We start from the raw sequence: 23,963 nt of genomic DNA on the forward strand, positions 1-23,963 counted from the left end.
TTATCCAAGTATTCCACCACATTCACAACAGGTGGCACAAACACATAAGCAACCTAAAAATAGAATACAACTCTGTTAATTTGCTTTCACAACACATACCTTAACAGCGCATAATAAAAGCACAGAGCATTCATGAAGTTTCCACTTAAATGACTAGAAGTTGATTTTAAAATTATACTATCACAGGGTGACTCACCCCTTTAAGAGAGATGGGGCCAGTCACATCTGTATCTTAATTAGTTAGCTGCTTCCCAACCTGAAGTAGCAGGACTAAGGAGGGTAAGGTGATAGATTAATGGACATCTGGACCTCACAAAAGGACTGAATGAGATCCATCTGGATCAGGAATCCATAAGGACTGAACAGGCTCCTGTGGAAAGCCCAGAAATGGCTCTGTACCAAAACAGGGAAAGACAAAGCACAGATCCAGCAAGGGTCTGAGAATGATAAGCCAGCGGAACAAGCCTGAGGGCCAAGTGTGCTGTATCAGAGCAGGAGAGAGGACTCTCAAAGTAGCTCAGTAAGGGGCTCGGAATAGGGCCCAAAGGACAGGCTGAACAGAAGCCTTGAAGAGCAGAAGAACCTTTTTCTTTGTTTGGGACATTTTACTTGTAGTTTTGCTATCCCGAAAGAGGTTTAGAACCTGACCAGAGGACTAAGCCACAGTGCCAGGACAGGCTGGTGTCTGGAAAACTGAGGAGAGCAACCTCAGGAAGGGAAACTGATGTAGGGAAGGCCAGCCACACCACACTCAACCAACGGGGCGGATGGAAAGACAGCATGCCAGTACAGGGCAGCTACACCCCATGACATATTCCCTGAAGTGAGATTGTTTAAAAATCCTGTCCTTGAGAAAGAAAATAATGATAATATAAGCTTGTATACATCATTGACACAAAAAATATTAAAGGCTGTTTCTTCTAATATTAAATATTGAAGGTTGTTTCTTCTAAATTTCAAAAAAAGAAAAAAAATCCCAAGCAAACTTTTTAAAAAGATGAATAGATGAAGATTTAAAGCTACTTATACTGTCAGATTATTGAAAGACAAACCCTGGAAAACAGCACACAGCCAAAGCAACCAAGTATTTACACTATCATCTGGAGAAGGGGAGAATTAATCCGCAATGTGCTGGAGCTACACTCCACTTGCCCAAAACTGCATCATCCCCAAACCATGCCTCCCACAGACAGCCTTGTTCTAACCCCTGGTCACAGCATGAACAGATAGAATTCTCAGAGGGTTTGTTGTTGGTGGGGGGGGTTTTGTATTGTCTCCACAAATTTCACCCTCTTTTTTCTCACAGACCTTTTTTTCCCCCCAATAAGGAGAAAAATACTTAGGTACCTTTGACCAGTTGATTCTCTTCATAGAGACCTCAAGTTTATACTTTTTCTTCTCCTTCATTCCATAAGGCAGGGATGCTGGAGCTCCTGGAGGAGGAGGTATGCCCCCGAGAGGCGGTGGTAGTGGAGGGCCACCAAACAGAGGCGGTGGTGGAGGTACACTTCCTCCAGGCAAAGGAGGAGGAGGAGGAGGGGGAGGGGGAGGGGGAGGTGGGATTCCACCAGGTAAGGGAGGTGGCGGTGGTGGTGGCGGCGGCGGTAGAGGAGGAGCCCCTGATGTAGGCTGACCAGTTGGAAGTAATGGACTCTGAAATTTAAGCAGGATGAAGTTACTTTTTTTTTTTTATTTTGCAAAAAAGCTTTGATAACTAACTAACTGACCAGGCTATTTCTATGCCATCTCTCTCTCTACTTCAATAAACACAGCATTTCTCAGATATCTACAAGTACTCAGAAAAAAATGTTTTTAAAACCTACCGTATTTAGGACAAGTAATTTTTACAGTTTGTACTTTAAAGTATAAACATTTCCCAACCCTACTGGTGTCTAAGATCACCTTATTTTCTCCCTACACTTAGCAGGGTTTTACATGAATCACTGGCAAATAATGACATTAATTGGCTTCTGCTATATCAATAAAAATGCTAGGTTAGCTAACTAAATAAACAGTTGCTGCATATTACACCACTACAGCTTGCTTGTAGTGAAACAGTCCTTGTAGCTAACATTTAAATGAGTATTTTAGCATCTTCACGATCATCGTGATTACATAAATATTTCCCTTCTAAATCAGAGAAACCAGGCATTCTAGGATGCCAAATTAGTAAAAATCAACATTAATACTTACTAACACTAACCAGGTAAAGGGAGATTTTCAAAGACAAAGAAACTCAGGCACCACATTCCCATTTAAAATGTGCCTCTTAATCCAACACTTCTCTTAGGCATTTTTTTTCTCCAATTTTGCATTTGTCCAGGATCAGATAGCAAGTCAGTAGGAGTGTCAGACTTAGAATTCAGAAACACATGGTTACAAACAGACCACTATTCCCCAACTTTTTCATAGTGGGTATAAACTTTGGGATATTAAGAGAAATTGTTTAAAAGGAGGGGATCCCAACTGACAAACAGTGGCAAATAATGAAATGCAGTCCTTGAAATGAATCAAACTTCAATAACAAAACTATTGAAGAAACTTGTTATATGCCATCATCATCCACTGGATACCAATGGAAGTAGCAAGAAACAAAGATAAAAACTAAACACTCATTTGACCTGTGTCCAGTAGGAATAAAAGGGTGGCCCTCTCCTGCAAGCCCTGAAACTAGGGTATATAAACTGAATGCGGTCAGAAGAGTTCATAGAATCATAGAACTGGAAGGGATCTTGAGAGGTTATCTAGTCCATCCCCAGCACTCAAGGCAACAAGAAGCTGAAGAATCGTAAGTGTCACCAACGCTCAAACCAGTCGTGTGGAAAGCACTTGCCCCCATCCCAGGGTTAAGAAGATAACACAAAGTGGTGAGATTTCAATTCAGACATATTTCCCCTTCTTTAACGCAAGCAACCGTGGGTTATCTTGCTGAGTTTACACTCTCTAGTGAGATGTCAAGTATTTTAACAGTCTAAACATCTGCAAGTGATTAGAGTATCCACTCAGATATTTTTAAAATGCTAGTAATCCAGGAAGTGGTTCTATACTAAAACTCTGATCCGTAAGTTATCAGTAATGTAATGTTTTCATCTGATCTAGCATGTGTCAAGGTGCAAGCAAAGTTTTATCTTGTCCTCTGGTTTTTAAGCACTGCATAAAACATTTCTGATGATCATAGTTGATTCTCCTGAAACCTAAAGTCTAATATGTCAATATTCGGAAAGCCATGTATACATGCAATAAATTGAAATGATAGAAAAAATGTACTCTGGATTATCAGCACCTGAGTGAGACCCTTATCTGTATAGTAAATCATTTGCTTTAATCAAGATTTGATGTGGCAATTTGTGAGGAAGGTCTACGGCCGATGAATGAAATCTGTGTAATACTGTGCTTTAGCATGAAATCCTCTCTGTAACTTGACTTATCGCAAATATACTACTTTTATGGTTCCATGAACATAATAAATCAAGTTATGACACATACTGATACAAGAATAAAAGTATGTATACTTTAATTCTGACAAGAAGATATATGTGCTGTGTATGAATATATTGTAATAAGTATTTTCTTTCAGAAGAAACTTAGCACAGAGATTTTGACCACTTTCTGTGATTAAAGGTCCCATGACACTTGTGCAAAGGAAGAGATGTTCAAGCAATTATGTTGTCCAAATTCAATTTGGGTAATTACATTCTGCTTTCCAACATTCCACTCTAAACTTACAAATGGAAAAGCATGTTCCGATGTATAAAACATGCCTTTGGTGTACAGAAATGGATCCATAACATTTCTGCAGAACCAAGACTAGGTAAATTAAGTTTAAATGAATCAATCATCTGTTTAGTAAATAAAAGGAATTAATCCAAATAATAACTAAATATAAACTAACATCCAGCAAGCGGTAAAAATGTTATCTTTATGACATACAAAATATATTGACAGTGAAAACCTCAAGTTACTGTATAGCAGAATATTAGTACAGACTAACAGCATTAATTTTACCTAAAAAATGTTGTCCCAATTAGTCGGACCGCATCTAATCCCAGAGATGATATACAGTTAAATTAAAGTAAGAGTTATTCATATCTCAATGAGTCACTATGAATTTAGTTTTATACCACAGTGAGTTTACAATCTCAAACAAGAAGCACCTTCAAGTTGTCATTTAAGGCTGATTAAGTACAGGGAATCCACAAAGAATATACTTAATACTACACCTAGAAGGAACCAAACATGGAAATCCAAGTCAACATGCATTTGCAATCTGACAGAGCACAACCACCAAACAAAATGCATGTAGAATGTAAATTTAACTTTGTGTCATTAAATAAGTAAACAAACCAAAATCAAAGTTAAAAATAAATAAAATATATTGAAATATAAACCGATCAATCACCCACCATGATTAGTTTGCGTACATCTGTTTTTTGTTTTAATTTTGTGATCCAACAGGAAGGTCTGCTTGATATAATGTCCCATGGAAAAGTGCGCTTATTCACTCACGGGGGTGAGGAAATCTCAGCTAGAATCTACATTTTAGCATTCACAAAATAGTTTTATCATAGATTATTCATACATTTGACAACCATGAAATGTGAGATTTCAGAACCATGGTAGGAACTTCTGTAAAATACATATTAAAGTTTATATTAAAATTTAAATTAGTGAATTTTTTGGATATAATTGGAAGAAAAAAATTGTCATGAGTTCAAATTTCTCAAAACCTAATGACATTTTAGCCTCAATAAGCAAACCAGCTATGACAGGCTTGTCGTACACTTACATTTGAGAAAATACATTATTTCCATTAATCTTGCCAACATGCTCAGAGACCATCTGATTGCCATATTTGGGGTCAGGAAGAAATTTTCCCCTGGGTCAGATTGGCAGAAACCCTGGGGCTTTTTTTGCTTTCCTCTAGAGCATTGAGCACAGGGTCACCTGCAAGTGTAAATGGTGGATTCTCTGTAACTTGAAATCTTTAAATCTTGATTTGAGGACTTCAGTAACTCAGTCGGAGGTTGTGGGTCTATTACAGGAGTTGGTGGGTGAGGTTCCATGGTCTGCAATGTGCAGGGGGTCAGACTACATGAGCACAACAGTCCCTCCTGGCCTTAAAGTCTGACTCTATCCTGCATGCTCTTGTAGAACCAACTCATACACATTTGTCAAGTAACACACTGTGTACTCTACTTTTAAAATCAATCCGAATTATTTAAAAGAAATTTTCAAATTGTCACCAGACAATTCTCTTGGTGGTAATTTCTCTTTCATTCTAATTATAATTTTCTACTGTGGAACTCCCTGTGACATGACAGTCTATATCTCATTTCATTACCTGGGTTCGTAGCTGCTGGATTTCTGTTTCAAGCTCTTTGATTTTCTCCTCTCGTTTCTGAAGTTCAGCCTGTGCCTCCTGTCGAGCTGTGAATTCTTCATCAAACTGCAATGATTACCATCATAAACTCATTCATCCATCTATGCTCACACTAAATACTGTAATTTCAGAAAGGCTTTAAACAATAGTGTGAGTAGAGCAACAGAAGCATTTGTGGCTCATTATATTGCATAACCGATTGGAAAACTACAGAAAACACAATTCTTCTGGTCACTAAGAATTCACAACAATGTGTATAGATCCAGCTACACAACAAATTGCCATTGTAAACTTCAGAAAAGCTTTTTTTCCCCAGCACTTTCCAAGTTGTAACCTTTTTAACATCTTTTGAACACACTGATTTCCTCGGAAATGACATGAAGCTGAAATATTAAAAGTAGCTTGAGTATTCTGGAATGTCATTACAAATCATATTAAATATGGCCTATGGGTAACGAATCCTGCTTATGAACGGGTGTAACAATTCTAAGGGGGACTTTTACATTCCAAGAAGTTTTTGTTTTTCTTTTTTTTTAAAAAAGCAATCTGTGATTGGAATAAGCTTTTGTTCTCACATACACAACGTAATGCTCCTAGAATCTATGACCATATTTTGTGTGAATGCAAATATTAAGTTACTACAACGTGCACTTGGATGATCACTTTAATTTGCCCCACAGCAGAAACAAAACACGTTATAGGTTAGAATTAAAGGAATATATCTGAAGATAAGTATAGTCTCTCACTGTTGACGATTAACAATATTGCTTCGAACTGCAATCACTGCTGCAGATGACATAGTTTAAAAGGAGTGACTTGCAGTCCTATACTTTTATAGTTACGAAACTTAAAACTCACTGACAGAAGTAAATGGTGTAGAGCTGCATATATGTTAGAAGAGTTGGGTTCTCAAGATAAATAAAGACAGACCTACATCCCAGGAGATTTTGAGGACATCTGAATATAGAGAAAAAAGAAATGGAGATCTTCAATAAATTCTTCCGTGTCTAATCTGACAGATGAGGCCACTTTACAGATTTGCAACGATGTCCAAGCATTGGCACACTCTTGCTGAACATACAGTTAATATATAGTGAAGATACAGGTCTGCAGTTCATGATGTAATGTTTCCCCCAAAATTTAATACGGGTCATGTTCCAGGTAGACATGATTTTTGGCCCTGACATGCCAGGATGTATGTAAAGCCCAGTCTGAAATATTACCATTTTCTAAATTTGGTACTGAAACTATTTCTACTCTAATAGAAGTTTTTATTTTGGCTTCCTTTAGCAAACTTTTTTAAATGATTATCAAAATTCCTTAGGAGCAATTCTGTAAAGCTTTCTCCTTCAAGAAGATGGATGGAAAGACATAGCTGAGGAAAACATTCTACGACTCTCAAATAGTAGTAAAGAAATGCTGTGCACAGAAAAGCATCCAAATCATTTGTTACTTTGAGGATTCCAACACCAATAGTGCTGTGTTTAACTCAGTATTTAAGTAATATTAAGAGCACTGACAAGTGAATGGGAAGACACAAGACTCTGCTTCAGTTTTAAGTTCATGTGTCCAATACATTCCAGAATATGTTGCATTTCAAATTAGGAGGATTCTGAGGCCAGGTCCATCTATCAACGTTGCTTTGGTCTATTTTATGTCCAGCACTCAGTATTTTCTCACAGGACCCAGAAAGACATGATGGCTGGAAACTTTATCGAGCAATCATAATGCGTTTGTTATCAGTGTTTGATGTAAGTGAAGCAGCTTCTCAGTTACTCAAAGGATATTCTGAAAGTGGAATGTCATGTGGCAAAACAAAAAAAGACATTGGTACCAACTCTGAGAAAGCAAAATTACTAAAAGGACTACTAAATGTTCTAAAGACAACCAACCAACCCTAGTGAAATGCTTCACATGGAAATAATTTTATGGCCTGATAATCTACTCCTAATAATGAAAAGAAGGACAAAATCATTTATATTAGGGTTTTTTTTATAACTTAATTAACATCTTTAGAAATATATTAAATCACAAAGATTAACATTTAAGAAATACTTGTTCTGAGATAACAGTGTAAGATTACTTTTAGGACTGAACTGGAGTGCTCTCCTGGCTGTTTATTACTACTGAAGGAATGTAGGCATTTTGTTGCCATTATAAACATACGTACTGACCACCCACACAGTCAATAACAGTAAAGGATACTAAGTTGTAGTCGGTTTCCTCCTGAAACTGATTTAACTTTACCTTGCTAAAGTAGAAAGATATGTATCTAAACACAGCCTTAAGAGAGAGCAACGAATTAATCGCTAGACTCTTTTTGTATTCTAAAGAGAGTTAACTACAGGAAAACCTGAAAAAATTCTCTGAATTTAGCGCAACTCATGTTCATCTGAGAAGTTCATTCTCCAGAAAGAACATCATTGTATTTAATCCAGAAAGACTAAGGGAAGGGAAAAGAGAGAAAACAGCTTCAGCTAATCACAGTCTAACTTTCATGAGAAATAAGATTGAAAGTTCCATCATTTCCTTTATACCAAGGGAACTAACTGAAGACTAAAATTAGTATATCCACTTAAACACCTCTCAAAACTCCAAGGAACCTTCTAGTACATTAAACAAGTGAGAGCAGAAGAAAATAAAGCAAACTACTTATATCCAAGTATAGTATATATTACATATTTGAAATAAACAACACATGCTGAATAACTCAATTACCCATCTCTATTCTTTCTGTATACACAGATAATATACTTGACAACACTCCCAAGAAAAAACAAGTATAGGATAAGCTCTAGAATACAAGATTTTTTTTTCCTATCATTGTCTTAAGCTAATGTACACTAGCAGCTAAGAACAGTAGACTTGATATATCAAGTCACTTCTGCAATAAGGATACAAATTATGTAGTAATGCTGCCAAATATTGATCACAACAGCAAATCAGTTTCTCTACCTCAGCCGAAAGGTGGGAAAAGATTTTTGATGCATGTTTTAATCAGAGATTTCCAGTTGTCTATAACTTAAATGATAATGATTTATGATCTTACCTTTTTGGAAAATTCTGCTGCTTTTTGTTCACTTTCTTCTACTTTTGCTTTGTTCACACATGCATCTAAAAGGACAATTACCAAGACAAAATTGGTTAAGACAATAAGTGCTACTAAGTAATAAACAAATACACATATTTTCAAAGTGCAATGAATTGCTACAGAACCAAATTCCACAGTTTCACCTCAGCATTTTTAGTCTTCCAGAGGACTAAATCTTTCTTGAACCCTTCCTCCTTTCACTATGTCTCTTGAATAGATGCACAGCTATACAATTTCTTAGAAATATTATGTTAATTCTAAATGTTTTACCTATTGCTCAGAAAAGTGCATTTACTTTCCAAAAATTACTTAAGTTGTAACATTCTGATAAAATGTAAATCAATATGGAATCAATATGGAAATTCTCCCCTTTAATCAAGTTTTCAACATTAGTACAGCCATCCCCTTCTGGAGTTAGGCTTGAGGTGAGTGTCCTAATAACTGGTCTAGCAGCTATTCTGGAGTGGTCTCTATCCCCCTCATGCTTTGTTTGTTTTTTCTTTTTTTTTTTTTGTGAAAACTGTTGAAACATCTTGGTTTCTTACTGATGCAGAATGAAAACAAATGCCAAAACCTCAATAATTTTCACGAAACAGATTTTGTTTTCCAACCAGTCCTAATTATAATCTAGGTGGCGCTTTGACCATTGTTCTCAATAAAACATAGTCTAACTTTCCAGGCATATCTGCTTGAACAGTCTATGCAATATACTTTCATTGTAAAATATTTTGCTGTTCTAGAAGAATATGATTACAAGCTATACAGTGGAGCTCTCAACTTCTAGAAAATTTGAGTTCATTCCCAAAACCGCATATTAAAAGTTACAGAGTTCTGTTTTAGGAGTCTGAAGAGAACACTTACCTATAAAAATATTCATTTTTCTAAAATACAAAGAAACCGAAGGAGACAAGTTACTTCAGGTTTACATACCAATAAGGTGGGTAAAATCTACATCCAATCTTCCTCTACATTTAAAATCCGGGTCCATACCACAGCAGTGCAGTACTATCTGTGAAATGCATTCTTCAATTATCTTGTAATACTGAGTTCTGATGATAGAAGAATACACATCAATGTAGTTTTAATATAATGGAAACCATGCATATAATTTATGGAACAGAGAAAAAAAGGTTAATTATAACGTCTAATACCTGAATTATAAATTCAACAGAAGAAAAGACTGAAAATAAAAGGCCTTGTTTAAACATTGTCTATTCAATTGTTACGGTCATTCTCATAAAGAGATGTATGAAATAAAAAGCCAAAGTTTGGTCTCTGAAAATGAAGTATTATTTTAAACAGAGCATGGCAGTTCACATAGTCCATGTACTCGTTTCACTTCTGTCTCCTGGGTCTCTGTTCAGATTCTTGTTTTGCACTTGGTATCTCACTTTCTTCACACTTTGGAAAATAAAATGATACTTACCCTATTTTGTCCTCCCCACCTGCTTCATTACCACTTTTGGTCATTAATTGGCAACAAAGAGCACTACACCCACACACACAACTAATTCTTATTTTTAACGTTTCTAAATACAAATCTAAAAATGATGACAGCTACCAAATATGAAAAAGATTGGGTATTATGGAATTTTATGGGGTTAATTTTTAAACTACTTTAATTCCTTAAAGAAGCTTAAGATATGATGTCACGTTAAGGAGCTAAAAAACAAACAAATTATTTGAAATCCACACACTGTTTAAGTAACTCCAAATGAAGGATGGAACTATATACTGACTCAATCTGTTGCAGCTGTACAAGAACACATTTTTTCAGACAGACAAAAATATAAGTTCAAAAGAGAAGTTAAATTTGAAAAGATTTTCAAGGTTTATGTTTGGACATTACCTTTTTAGAACTTGTATTTCTGAATCCAAGAAAACTGATTATATGTGATTTCTGACCAAAGCGCTTTTATTTCTTAAAATTATTTTTTAATATAAGTTTAGACAAGATTTTAAAAAATGGAGTTTCGCTCCCAAGATCCATGTTTAGGCAACCAAAACAACTGACCAGACTACAGCTACTCTGAAGCACCTGGCATTGGCCACAGTCGGGAGACAGGATACTGGGCTAGAGGAACCTTTGGTCTGACCCTGTATGTACATTCTTATGTTCTCAACTCTCATTGTGTACATGTCTTATTTCCTTACGCGAATAAGTGTGAGTTGTTTCAATATGACACCAGCTGAATGTGGAGATTTGCAGTGTTTCACTTCTCTTCCCTCATCCATACACTATATGCAGGAGTGTACTACTACTTTACTGGTGGATTTTCTAAATTCTATTTGGAGGACAGACTTACTTCTTAACTCTCCCATTATGTTTCAATTATTAGCTTTTAATTTCTTTTTTTCTTGTAACCATGTATTTATGAGCCATATGTTTAAAAACACCATTTTAAATTAAACTTAATAGCCATACTAATGGACCTAATAGAACCAATGTAACACATGCCCATTACACTAACATTTCTAAGATGGTCAGCCCTTCACTACTTAAGTGTTGTTACAGTTCTTCCAGATACAGTACAACCTCAGTTACCTAATCTCGATTATCTGAAACATGGTCATGCCCCCCAATACTACTCACACAAATAAAAACTGATTTGAATTTCAAGTGTCCTATGACCTTAAGTTCATATTAGTTATACTCTGTACATTAAACTACTGCCATCAAACTACTGTCTAAAATTTAGGGCATTTTAGAGGCAAATTACTGTAATTATTTCAGACTGACAGTCCTTGAATAATTTGAATTTCATGTAAATTATTAGTAGGATTACAATGAAATAGAACTTTCTCAGCCCAGCTGAGGAAAAAAAACCACTTCATAATGTAATTCAAGACTAATGCATATGCACAAGAAGGTCAAATTAAGATTAAAGCAGCGATCTTAATTCTGTTATTTTCTAATTTGAGTGATGGACTTTAATGCTTTGGTTCTTTCAACAGGTTTTTTTCTGTATAATTTCCCAGTACTGAAAACACCTTGTGGAACCATATGTAACTCTTTGTAGGTCATGAGCAGATTCTGAACCCAGGTTCAGGTTCAGTAGTTAGACCTACGTAACTATACAACTTTAGCATAGCTACGCATACATGTTTGGTAAATTCCACCTGCAAGGCAGTGTGGCTAGAAGGATTAGACCTGGGACAGTCATATTGTAGACCAAGTTCTATTGCAGCTCCACCAGATGTGACTGTATGCAACCTTTAAGTCAACCTATCTTTAAATAGGGGGAATATATGTGTCTGCTGCCTAGTTAAGGGGATATGAGGTCTTGCTCAAAAATAGGGGCTTCTGAAGTGAACACAATCATTGACACCAGTCAGTGGAAGGTATCCTTCTGGATCCCAGCCAGGTACACCTTCCTCAAATCTAAAGGAAACAGCATTGCTGCTTTCACTCTATGTCCTCTGTCTTGAGGTCTTGCTCTGTGCCCTCCAAATAGGAAGCTGAGCAGGCTTGGGAGCATGATCACTCTAGCTGGCATGTAGAAACTCCCTAGGATTGGAGCACACTCAGCGAAGATGGAATGTTAGAGATTTTAACAGCAAGCCTCCAACCAAAATCGATGGAGCACGTGCAAGTGGCTACTTCCAGAGTCTGATAACTTGGCCTATTCTAAAAGGATTTTCATGGGGACAGCAAAAAGTCTGTTCCTGTCCCAAGGGCCACAACTCTCTTCCAAATCAAAAACACATTAGAGCTTCCAAAAGGAACAATGTTTCTTTGAGTTTGGTTGGTTTTAATACTGGTTGCCAAAACAACCGATTTTTTTCCCCTAACCTTGATTCCCAGAAGCAGCTAAATAGTTTTGCTGGAAAACTTACATGAAAAGTCAGTTAATGACAAAATGCCAGCAGGGAAAATTTCAGCTTGAACAGTGGAAGTTTTGCAAAATTTATGAGCAACTGGAAACGGGTTCATAATTTTGAAAATGCAGATTACTAACTGCCAGGGTTCCCTCCCCACTCTGAACTCTAGGGTACAGATGTGGAGACCCGCATGAAAGACCCTCTAAGCTTATTTTCACCAGCTTAGGTTAAAAACTTCCCCAAGGTACAAACTTTGTCTTGTCCGTGAACAGTATGCTGCCACTACCAAGTGATTTCGACAAAGGACAGGGAAAGGACCACTTGGAGTCCTATTCCCCAAAAATATTCCCCCAAGCCCTACACCCGCTCTCCTGGGGAAGGCTTGATAATATCCTCACCAATTGGTACAGGTGAACACAGACTCAAACCCTTGGATCTTAAGAACAATTAAAAATCCATCAGGTTCTTAGAAGAAGAATTTTATTTAAAGAAAAGGTAAAAGAATCACCTCTGTAAAATCAGGATGGTCAATACTTTTCAGGGTAATCAGATTCAAAATCTCTAGGCAAAACCTTAAATTACAAAAAAAGACACAAAAACAGGAACACACATTCCCTCCAGCACAGAGAATTTACAAGCCAAAACAAAGAAAACCTAACGCATTTTCTAGCTAGATTACTTACTATCTTTACAGGAGTTGAAGGGCTTGCATACTTGATCTGTTCCCGGCAAAGGTATATCACAGACACACAAAAGCCTCCCCCCCCACTCCCACTCCAGATTTGAAAGTATCTTGTCTCCTCATTGGTCATTTTGGGTCAGGTGCCAGCGGGTTACCTTAGCTTTTTAACCCTTTACAGGTGAAAGGATTTTGCCTCTGGCCAGGAGAGATTTTATAACACTGTCTACAGAAAGGTGGTTACCCTTCCCTTTATATTTATGACACTATCATCATATATGGTAAAACTAATAAGTTTTTAAGGATCACCATTTGGCTGTGATTGGTTATCAGGCTTTATTAGCAATAGTACAAGTATTTGATCAGTTACAACATGTTAATTTCTCAGGAACTGTACTGTGAGCACACACAGTTCTCTAGTCTAACTTCTGTAATCTGTCTATGCCGACGAACCCTGTATTTAAAAATTTAAACTTGTTTATCAGCAACAAATGTTACACCTCAAGTTCACACTCCATTTTGTTGAACCAGAAAAATCATCTCAAGTCTAACTGAAGGAAATATTGCAAAAAGAAAACAAAATGGAGCTGTCACACTAGTCAAAAGAAAAATAGTTGAGGGAAGTATTAAAAAAACCTCTTCCAATAACTTCTCTTTCTCATCCCTTCCAACTAATTCCCTGTATTTTCTCTACAAACTAGAAAAGCCCCCGTTACCTGGAATAACTGACATTTATTTGTAGTTGTATGATTTAACAATAAGAAAACACCAATTCTCCTGCCTGATTCAGTATTATGCTAGGCACTTGACATATAAGTAATAACACCTTACACTCTAAGGACACAATATGCAGTTGAAAGGGGATGGAGATGTTTTGAAATAAAAACATGAACAAAAAGGTATTGTAGATTTTCTGAAGACAAGAACCTTTCTGCCCTGCAGGTAGAAAAGTGAGGAATAATTCAATGAGTTAAGAGATACAGAAGAAAAACCACAAGGAACTCAAAAATAAAACCATCCTTTTGTCTACTATAATGAAACTCTTCCCTTTAAATAAGTGCACCAAGACAACTTGTGTTCAGCAGTTCACCCTAGATTATAAAATAACCATATGTTTGAGATCCACTGTGTTAATATTTCAGCTTGCATTACCCTACAACTTGGACACCTGATATTAAAAGCAAAAAGAACAGCTAGAGCTGACTCTTACCGGACGTAATAATCATTCCTGACCAGTAGTAAGTGCTGCAATATTGAGAGGAAATAGTTTTCAGAAGCTGTGTCCTTCAGCATGTTATACAGCAGATGGTATACTTCATTCATATCAGTGCAAAGATTGTTAAGGAAAATGCCAAATGAGTGAAATGAACATGTTCATATTGTAAGGAATACACTTGCATTGTTCTAATTAAATTCTATTGCCTTCTAAACAATCCCCCTCATTAAAACATTTCTATTTTTTCCAGCTACAACTAACCAAAATTATTTTACTGCGCTCATCAGAAGATCTGCCAAATAAGGCTCTAATCCTTCAACTCAGTGTTCATGGGGACTGATGGGCCCACATACAGCCCAAATGAACTCAATGAGCTTCATGTAGGCTCAGCAATATACCTGCACTATTTGTTACAGGACCAGGGCCTGAGGTATTTTCCATTTTCCGACCAATTAACACATTATACTTTTACATGAATCAAGATAAGTAATGGTGCAAACATTTTAAAATCATTAAGAGTTGAGGTTCTGTGATTAATTCATACAACAAATGAATTTGGCATTTTAATTTAAGAGTGGAACAAAATTAGATTATATATATTATAAATATTGATTACATGTTTCATGTCTGTTTGGAAATACTATACCTATTTTGTCTACTCATTATTATATCCAAGGAATCTAGAGATTTGTTTCTATCAACTTTTCATCTCATGGTGGGCCTGAAAGTTGACAAACAAAATACCAGTTAATGTACAGGTATGACAACGTGAAAGATTTAACTGATAAGAAACTGTTACTGAGTTAATATCCACTAAAATGAATGGGACAGTTCACATCTTGAAGGCATTCTTCTCAGCTTTCTGCAGACTCATGTAGTCCTCCTGGCATTGGTTACACTCATTATACATTTGTGAAGTTTTCTTTGCCATCTTAACAGCTTAAAAAAGGGCTGAGATTCTAAAGAACACCACAGTAATGCAAGGGGTGCCAGTTCACCATACCAATCCCGTGTGGCACATGTTGGAAAGGGTTAATTTCTATAGGCATGAATCGGGAAATAACTGGGAGCACTTCCCTTATTTAGGGCCGGACAGTGATATCCAGTGCACAGCTTTGTTAGCCTGAATATTGGAGTTATACAGATGCATGTGGCTGTCTCTGTAGCAGACAGCATCTCCAATGGTAAATAAGGTAAGTAAGCCAATATCCCATTTCCCATGCTTAGAGAAGGAATGGAGCAGGCGGGGGGGGGGGGGGGGGGGGACTTGCTCAGATATTTGTCACATTCGTTTTGGGGTTCAAGCTTCATTTTTAGAACTATGTATGAAGCAGCTTGGCATGGCAATAGTTAGGCCTAGGAATTGCTGGTAAAAAACGGTTACTTACTTTCTCGTAACTGTTGTTCTTCGAAAGAGTGGCTCCAAGCTGAGCGGGACCGGTACCAGGTACCATTCCTTGGACCGTCTGCGGGAGACCTCTAGCGAGGGCCGTCTCAACTCCTCCCGGTGCCGGTCTCTGGGCAGTGCTTGAGAGCGGTGTGCCCTTTCTAGTGCTTCCTCGCATCAACCTGCTGCCGATGCCACAAGCTCCTTCTGGGCCACTGGCAAGTGCGAGTCTGCAGAGTCGGAGCTCAACCGGGACCAACTCCCGGAGCCATGCCGGGACGGTGTCTTAGAGCAGCACACCATTGCCGGCTTACCCCCTCGACAGCAACTGAGACATGGGCACCGGACAGTTCTCCCCATATGGGAGGGGGCTCGCAGCCGACAGCTCAATGAGGTCCTCCGCAGCCTCAAAGGTGCCAGGCGTAGAGGGGTGATCTGTTATGCCCCCGAGCCCATTCTCCACACGGAGCTCACTTAGGTCTGGGCTCGGGGGAGCTTGTGCTGCCAGGATCGCCTGCGTCAGCGCCGGTACCGCAGCCTTCTCACTCTTGTCAGCACTCGGGGCCTTGGGAGGCACCAGCCTCCTGTGCGGGGAACGACCACGTCTTCCTTTAGGCTGCGCCGGGGGCCGCATCAGGGAACGCGATCAGTGCTGGGGCCTAGCCTGGTGCTCTGGGGCCAACAGTTTACAGTGCTTAGCCAGTGCTGGGTCTCTCGATGGCTCCGGGGCACTATGAACCGAGGAAACCTGAGCCAGCGTCGGGCGCTCCGGGCCCAGCAGCTGCAATGCAGCCTCCATCAACAGTTGCTTTAGACGAAAGTCTCTTTCTTTCCTTATCCTTGGCTTAAATGGCTTGCAAATCCTACACCTTTCAGTTTGATGTCCGTCCCCCTGGCAACGTAGACACGAGTCGTGGGGGTCGCTAACTGGCATAGGTTTGGGGCACATGGCACAAGCCTTGAAGCCGTGGGCCTGCGGCTTGCCCCGCGGCCCGGGACAGGTGCTGGAGGCCTCCAAGCACCTAATGACTTAAGTGTCCACAATCTGTATGGAAACTAACTGATAACAGCTACTCCAAAGGCTAAGGGACTGCTCTTCTACGAGAGAGAGGTTGTTACAAAGCCGCCACGGACGGTATGAAGAAACTGGAGGGGATCGGGCCAGCAGGGGTATATATGCACAGTACAGTGGTGCCACTCAGGAGGCCCACCGGCCTGATGGGAGCCGCTAAGAGGAAAGGTTACCAACACTCATGCACATAGCGCGCACACATCTACTGTGGAATGGATGTGAACAAGCACTCAAAGAAGAACTTCTGTATTTGAAAAAAGAAAAGGAGTACTTGTGGCACCTTAGAGACTAACCAATTTATTAGAGCATAAGCTTTCGTGAGCTACAGCTCACTTCATCAGATGCCTATTTGAGTTAACTTTTTTCATTCCAGATGAAACTGAAATTTTCCATAAAGCTGCAAACTAAATGCCTATTTCTGATTTCACACCAGTTTTATGTAGGTATACCGTCAATTGATTTACCCAAGGGCAGTTGAAAATCACACCCAGAGTCTTTACCCACATACACATGTGATGAGTTTACTGGCATCAACTAGAAAGGGGCAAGAATACGGCTGGCACTTTGGAACGTAAGGTTAAGAATGTCCCCACATATCACAAACTTTTATACCAGTGAAAGTTAGATAAGATCTGTGTGTAAATGTTAAAGGACATGCCTGACATTCAGGAGTGCATACCATGTTAAACACACTAAAGAATTTTGCATTTGTAAAAATGAGTTCATCATCTAATAAAAGAGCAGCCTATTGTCTACACAAAACACCCCCTGAATACCACAAAAAAATTAAGCGTTTGGCTTCATGAACTGAATTGCATAATTTTTTAACTAATTGTATATTTTCTTAATTTATAAGAATCATTACCTGACAGAGCAAAATTACTGGTTTAATGAAAGGTCCTTTTTCATGAAAGATTACTTTCCCTTCATGACTTGTAAACTACCATATATACTTGTTCATACGCCAAATTTTTTTTTAGTAAAAAAGGGAACCATCAGAGAAGGGGGTCAACTTATGAACGGGTATAGAGAGGGAGAGATGGGACACAGTCCCTCCCCACAAAAGAGGGAGCAAGGAGAAGCAGCACAGCCAGAAGGGAAGAGGTGGGGCCAGAGTCTCTCCACTTCTGGCCACGCTGCTCTCCCCCCAGCCTCCAAAGCAGCTGCAGCTCCAGCGTTGGCAGGCTGCAGCCGCGCCAACTGGCCTGCCGGAGCACGCTGCAGCCATGCCACCCAGCCCAGCCCACTGGAACATGCTGCGGCCATGCCACCCGGCCTGGCCCACTGGAGCAGGCTGAGGCCACGCTGCCAAGCCTGCTGGAGCAGCTCCAGCCAGAGACAGTCTCCCCTGACTGTCCTCAGATAAGGTGGGAAGGGATAGGATGGGATATGAGTGTGGGGGTCCCTGACTAGGGGTGGAGTCACGTGGGGGGTGGTCACAGGGGGTGGTTACTTTGACCCCCAGCTTCTCCCCACAAAAGAATTTCCCCATCAGTTGCTGTACTGGCCCGTAAGGGTAAGCAGCTGGCGCGCCGGGACACTTTGTTTACTTAGGTTTACTGCTGTGCCTGCGGACACTCAAGGTAAACAAACCCTCTCAGCCCACCAGCGGCTTATACTGATGGCCCAGGAGCCAAAGTTTGCTGACCCCTGAATTACAGGGTCGGCTTATGAATGGGTCATAAAAAGTTTCCATTTTTACTTATCCATCTTGCGAGTCTCGGCTTATAAATGAACCACCTTATAATCAAGTATATACGGTAACATGCATTTATGTGTATTGGTACCTTTATGTAACACTTTTTCATATTAAAGCTACCGGAACATAAAACTACCTGAAACATATAGACCCAAGAGACCATAATTTAACTGTGGCAACCAATCAATTTAATCTAGAATCTTTTATTACATATTTAATTTATTTTAATTTTTATGTATATTCTCTGTAGTGAGTTTTTAAAAGGATATTCCATTTCAGCTCTGATGTCATTGAGACGATGTGACAATTCAATTAAGTCTTCTTCTTTGTTTTCATCAAACACTTTCAACTGAATATCAAGTTCTTCATTTTCTTTCTCTTTTAGGTCCTAGTTTTCAAAAGGCACATTTCAAAACCACGTTTGTCATCCTTTTTAAGCAGAATTTTTTCCTTCAGTAAATACATTAGTACAAGATAGAACTGACCAGAAGACCGATTAAACTTAGGTTTTTGGTTCTTTTTAAAACAAACAGGTTACAGCACAGTGTGTTTTAGACAGGAGATTTTCTTTACCTACAGGTTTCAGGAGATCAATACAGTAAACTAATTGCTAATACTTTCATTTTTAACACACTAGTTCAAGCAAGAAAACAGTATTACATGACACCTGAAGAAAGCATGTGGTTAAGACAATTGTATATGTCCCTTTGACAAATAGTGATAAGAACAAACAACATTAATAGAGAAAAACATACTGATATATTCAAGTACAACAGTCCCAAGTATGGCAGGAACTTTTAATTTTATTTTTGTTTTTGTACACAACATTATTGCTGTAGGATTACCAAAAAAGTATAATAAAAAAAATAAGGGGTTTTTTTTGTGCGTGTGTTTTAAGCTTTACATTTCCCAAACTATGTAGCTTGATTTCCTGCACGGTACTTCTTGAAGCCCATACAATAGTTTTCCCCTCAAACTGATGTTTAATTACTACCTAAAACCTCAGTCATTGATTTTTTTTTATACATTACATTAATGCACATGCACCACAAATATTTAACATTTTTTCTCCCTAACTCAACATTTTCACAGCATGCCACGCTAGAGATTTTTGAGATTAATATATCACCTTGATTGTCTTTTACTATGTCTCCATTCAAGTTGCAGTTTTCAAAAGCCATTCAATAATCACAAGTGGGGAATATTCAAAGATGGTGAAGAGGACTAGGCATGGAGTCTAAAAGGAAAATGTCAGCAATGTGGAGTCTATAGTTAGATGAAACAGACCTGACCGAGATGAATAATGATACTTCTGTTGCTTCCACAGATATTATATAGGAAGTTCAAGGCTTTGATTAAGCTATTTCACTGTGGCCATGAGAACCAACCTCTCAAAACACTCTAATAACTTCTGTAATTAAGCCCTTATAGATTTGAGGTACAATTTTCAAAAGGATTTAATGACTTAGGAGTCTAACTCACTTTGGGAGTAATTTACACACTTCCTGACTTTCAATGAAACAGAAAAGTTGAAGTGCCTAAATCACTTTTTAAAACAGGACTTAGGAGCCTAAATCATTCAAATGCTTTAGAAAGTGTTATCCAGGCTTTTCTTTATTACTACCTAGCCAATCTCAGAATATACATATTTAATTCATTTGTTGAAGATATAACATTTGCAATTGTTAAACAATTTTATTTGTCTAACATCTCAACTAAATACTAGACAATTCTTCAAATCAATGAAGAATTTTTTATGATTATATACTGCTATGATAATGATTTATCAATTATCTCTGGAATTCTCAGAAATGCTATCAATGCTATCGGGAGATTCCCAAACCTGAGCTGTCTTTTGTAAGTGACAAATCTGAGAAATTGTCACAGACTGAAGTGTCACTAGAGGTGGTTTTGGAATTAATTGAGAAACTTAACAGTAACAAGCCACTGGGACCAGATGGCATTCACCCAAGAGTTCTAAAAGAACTCCAATGTGAAATTGCGGAACTATTAATGATGGTCTGTATCCTCAAAAAGAAAAGGAGGACTTGTGGCACCTTAGAGACTAACCAATTTATTAGAGCATGAGCTTTCGTGAGCTACAGCTCACTTCCTCAGATGCATATCGTGGAAACTGCAGCAGGCTTTATATATACACAGAGAATATGAAACAATACCTATTCCCACCCCACTGTCCTGCTGGTAATAGCTTATCTAAAGTGATTTCCAGCACAAATCCAGGTTTTCTCACCCTCCACCCCCCCACATAAATTCACTCTCCTGCTGTGTGGGGGGGTGGAGGGTGAGAAAACCTGGATTTGTGCTGGAAATCACTTTAGATAAGCTATTACCAGCAGGACAGTGGGGTGGGAATAGGTATTGTTTCATATTCTCTGTGTATATATAAAGCCTGCTGCAGTTTCCACGATATGCATCTGAGGAAGTGAGCTGTAGCTCACGAAAGCTCATGCTCTAATAAATTGGTTAGTCTCTAAGGTGCCACAAGTCCTCCTTTTCTTTTTGCGAATACAGACTAACACGGCTGTTACTCTGAAATCTGGTCTGTATCCTGTCCTTCAAATCAGCTACTGTACCCAATGACTGGAAGACAGCTAATGTAACATGAATATTTAAGAAGGGCTCTAGAGGTGATCCTGGCAATTACAGACCAGTAAATCTAACATCAGTACCGGGCAAATTGGGTTTAAACAATAGTCAAGAATAAAATTGTCAGACACATAGAAGAACATAAATTGTTGCACAAAAGTCAACATGGTTTCTGTAACGGGAGATCACGTCTTACTAATCTATTAGAGTTCTTTGAGGGGGTCAACAAACATGTGGACAAGGGGGAGCCAGTGGATAAAGTATATTCAGATTTCCAGAAAGCCTCTGACAAGGTCCCTCACTAAAGGTTCTTATGTAAATTAAGTTGTCATGGGGTAAGAGGGATGATCCTTTCATGGATTGAGAACTGGTTAAAAGACAGGGAACAAAGGGTAGGAATAAATGGTAAATTTTCAGAATGGAGTGGGGTAACTAGTGGTGTTCCCAAGGGTCAGTCCTAAGACCAATCCTATTCAACTTATTCATAAATCATCTGGAGAAAGGGGTAAACAGCGAGGTGGCAAAGTTTGCAGATGATACTAAACTGCTCAAGATAGTCAAGACCAAAGCAGACTGTGAAGAACTTCAAAAAGATCTCACAAAACGAAGTGATTGGCAACAAAATGGCAAATGAAATTTAATGTGGATAAATGTAAAGTAATGCACATTGGAAAAAATTACCCCAACTGTACATACAATATGATGGGGGCTAATTTAGCTACAACTAATCAGGAGAAAGTTCTTGGAGTCATCGTGGATAGTTCTCTGAAGATGTCTACTCAGTGTGCAGCGGCAGTCAAAAAAAGGAAGCGGGAAGTTAGGAATCATTTAAAAAGGGATCGAGAATAAGACTGAGAATATCTTATTGCCCTTAGTAAATCCACGGTACGCCCACATCTTGAATACTGCATACAGATGTGGTCTCCTCATCTCAACAAAGATATACTGGCATTAGAAAAGGTTCAGAAAAGAGCAACTAAAATGATTAGGGGTTTGGAAGGGGTCCCATATAAGGAGAGATTAAAGAGGCTAGGACTTTTCAGCTTGGAAAAGAGGAGACTAAGGGGGGGATATGATAGAGGTATATAAAATCATGAGTGGTGTGGAGAAAGTGAATAAGGAAAAGTTATTTACTTGTTCCGCTAATATAAGAACTAGGGGACACCAAATGAAATTAATGGGCAGCAGGTTTAAAACAAATAAAAGGAAGTTCTTCTTCACTCAGCGCACAGTCAACCTGTGGAACTCCTTGCCTGAAGAGGTTGTGAAGGGTAGGACTATAACAGGGTTTAAAAGAGAACTGGATAAATTCATGGAGGTCAAGTCCATCAATGGCTATTAGCCAGGATGGGTAAGGAATGGTGTCCCTAGCCTCTGTTTGTCAGACGGTGGAGAAGGATGGCAGGAGAAAGATCACTTGATCATTACCTGTTAGGTTCACTCCCTCTGGGGCACCTGGAATTAGCCACTGTCCATAGAAAGGATACTGGGCTGGATGGACCTTTGGTCTCACCCAGTATGGTCATACTTATGTCCCAGGCTAACCTGGCCTGCAGCAGAAAGTCATGTCCTGGCTCCCTCTCCCTTAAAGGAATGCACACTTTTTCCAAACAGCCTGATAACAGCTCCTACACCACTTAACGTGCAATGAGGTAATTTATGCATAATTTATGGCAACACTGATATTTATATAGCATTTCATGACCATACTGAACTACAATTAACATTAAAAATAGTTGTGGATTTCTCAAGACATCTAGATAGACTCGTGATTAATAATTAAATCACACCATGTTTTAATATCATGTGCTGCAAAGAGCCACAGGAGACATATTAAAAGCCACTTGCAGCTCCCGAGCCTCAATCTGAATATCACTGACCTATTGTGTTTTTAACTTTGCACACACTGCTTTATCTATTGCCTCCCAAACCTCTTAGAGAACAGTATCTGTCCCATGTTGCTTGGTGAGGCTAGCATGGTGTACTGAGGTATCAATACTTTTCCCCCTGAGTTTTACTTTCGGGGAATATATAGGGTTTATCGTATTTTCAAGAGCATTTATTTTCAACTAATTTTTTAGATTTCTGGCAGGTATTGAGCCTGGTAATTATAAATTTCCTTTAGTCTCAAAGTGAAGTTTTCACTTTTGGGTAATATAGTGTAGTATGAAGCAAATACTACAAGTCTGACCGGACATTGGTCCTCTTAAGGCCAGAAACAAATGCTCTATCATCATCTCTCACATAAGCATTCCTCATTTTATTAAATGCAGAGGCTAGTGCCTGTCTACACTAACAACTTTTCACACTACTATTGCTTGGGGAATTTGATTGCTCAGCTCAACACATTTTAAAATCAAAATTATGGCAAGCATAAACTACCCTGGTGATGTAGTATATCAGATTACCCCAGAAAAGCACTTTTCAGATGGTCATTGACTTGATATTAAGGTTCAACTTCTACTTAATGCAGAACATTCCCATATAACAAAAAAAAATTAAAATATTTAATTAAAAAATTAAAAATAAAAATAAAAATTGTCAGATCACCATTAATACAAAGGTTTCAGAGTAGCAGCTGTGTTAGTCTGTATTCGCAAAAAGAAAAGGAGTACTTGTGGCACAAAGTGAGCTGTAGCTCACGAAAGCTCATGCTCAAATAAACTTGTTAGTCTCTAAGGTGGCACAGGTACTCCTTTTCTTTTTTCATTAATACACAGTTTATCACACCCAAACCACTTAATGCACAACTACAAATTTATCCAGACTTCAATTTCTTTTGCATATGAAATGTAATATCACATTTCACTTCAGCTGTCAGTCAGCTGTCAAATCTCATAGGTAAAATAGATCCTCAGGGTTTTGTTGGGAGACATTTATATATTACATTAATTTCTTAATGCATATGTAAATAGTTTCTGCATACCTGTTGCAAAAATTAAACCCTGAGATGTTAACGTATTAAAAATCCACACAGAAATGAAATAAATACAGTAAGGTTTTCCTTAAA

The 23,963-nt window shown here is 38.5% G+C and overlaps 1 protein-coding gene across 8 annotated transcripts in view; it reads right to left on the reverse strand.

Annotated features, from left to right (window-relative positions):
• Positions 1 to 23,963, reverse strand: part of DIAPH2 (diaphanous related formin 2) — an 807,504-nt gene that overhangs the window by 608,043 nt on the left and 175,498 nt on the right. For all 8 annotated transcript variants that reach the window (XR_012160923.2, XM_073360856.2, XM_073360854.1 and 5 more), the window contains 6 exons: positions 18,616 to 18,734; positions 14,183 to 14,299; positions 9,402 to 9,520; positions 8,430 to 8,494; positions 5,342 to 5,446; positions 1,348 to 1,653 (listed from right to left, as the gene is read on the reverse strand). Coding sequence is in view for 7 of the 8 variants with exons in the window: in XM_073360856.2 (XP_073216957.1) it covers positions 1,348 to 1,653; positions 5,342 to 5,446; positions 8,430 to 8,494; positions 9,402 to 9,520; positions 14,183 to 14,299; positions 18,616 to 18,734 (831 nt within the window). In the remaining variant the exon portion in view is untranslated. The remainder of the gene's footprint in view (positions 1 to 1,347; positions 1,654 to 5,341; positions 5,447 to 8,429; positions 8,495 to 9,401; positions 9,521 to 14,182; positions 14,300 to 18,615; positions 18,735 to 23,963) is intronic.

The sequence above is a fragment of the Lepidochelys kempii genome, chromosome 9 (assembly GCF_965140285.1).
Source record: "Lepidochelys kempii isolate rLepKem1 chromosome 9, rLepKem1.hap1, whole genome shotgun sequence".
In the NCBI taxonomy this organism is placed as follows: domain Eukaryota; kingdom Metazoa; phylum Chordata; order Testudines; family Cheloniidae; genus Lepidochelys; species Lepidochelys kempii.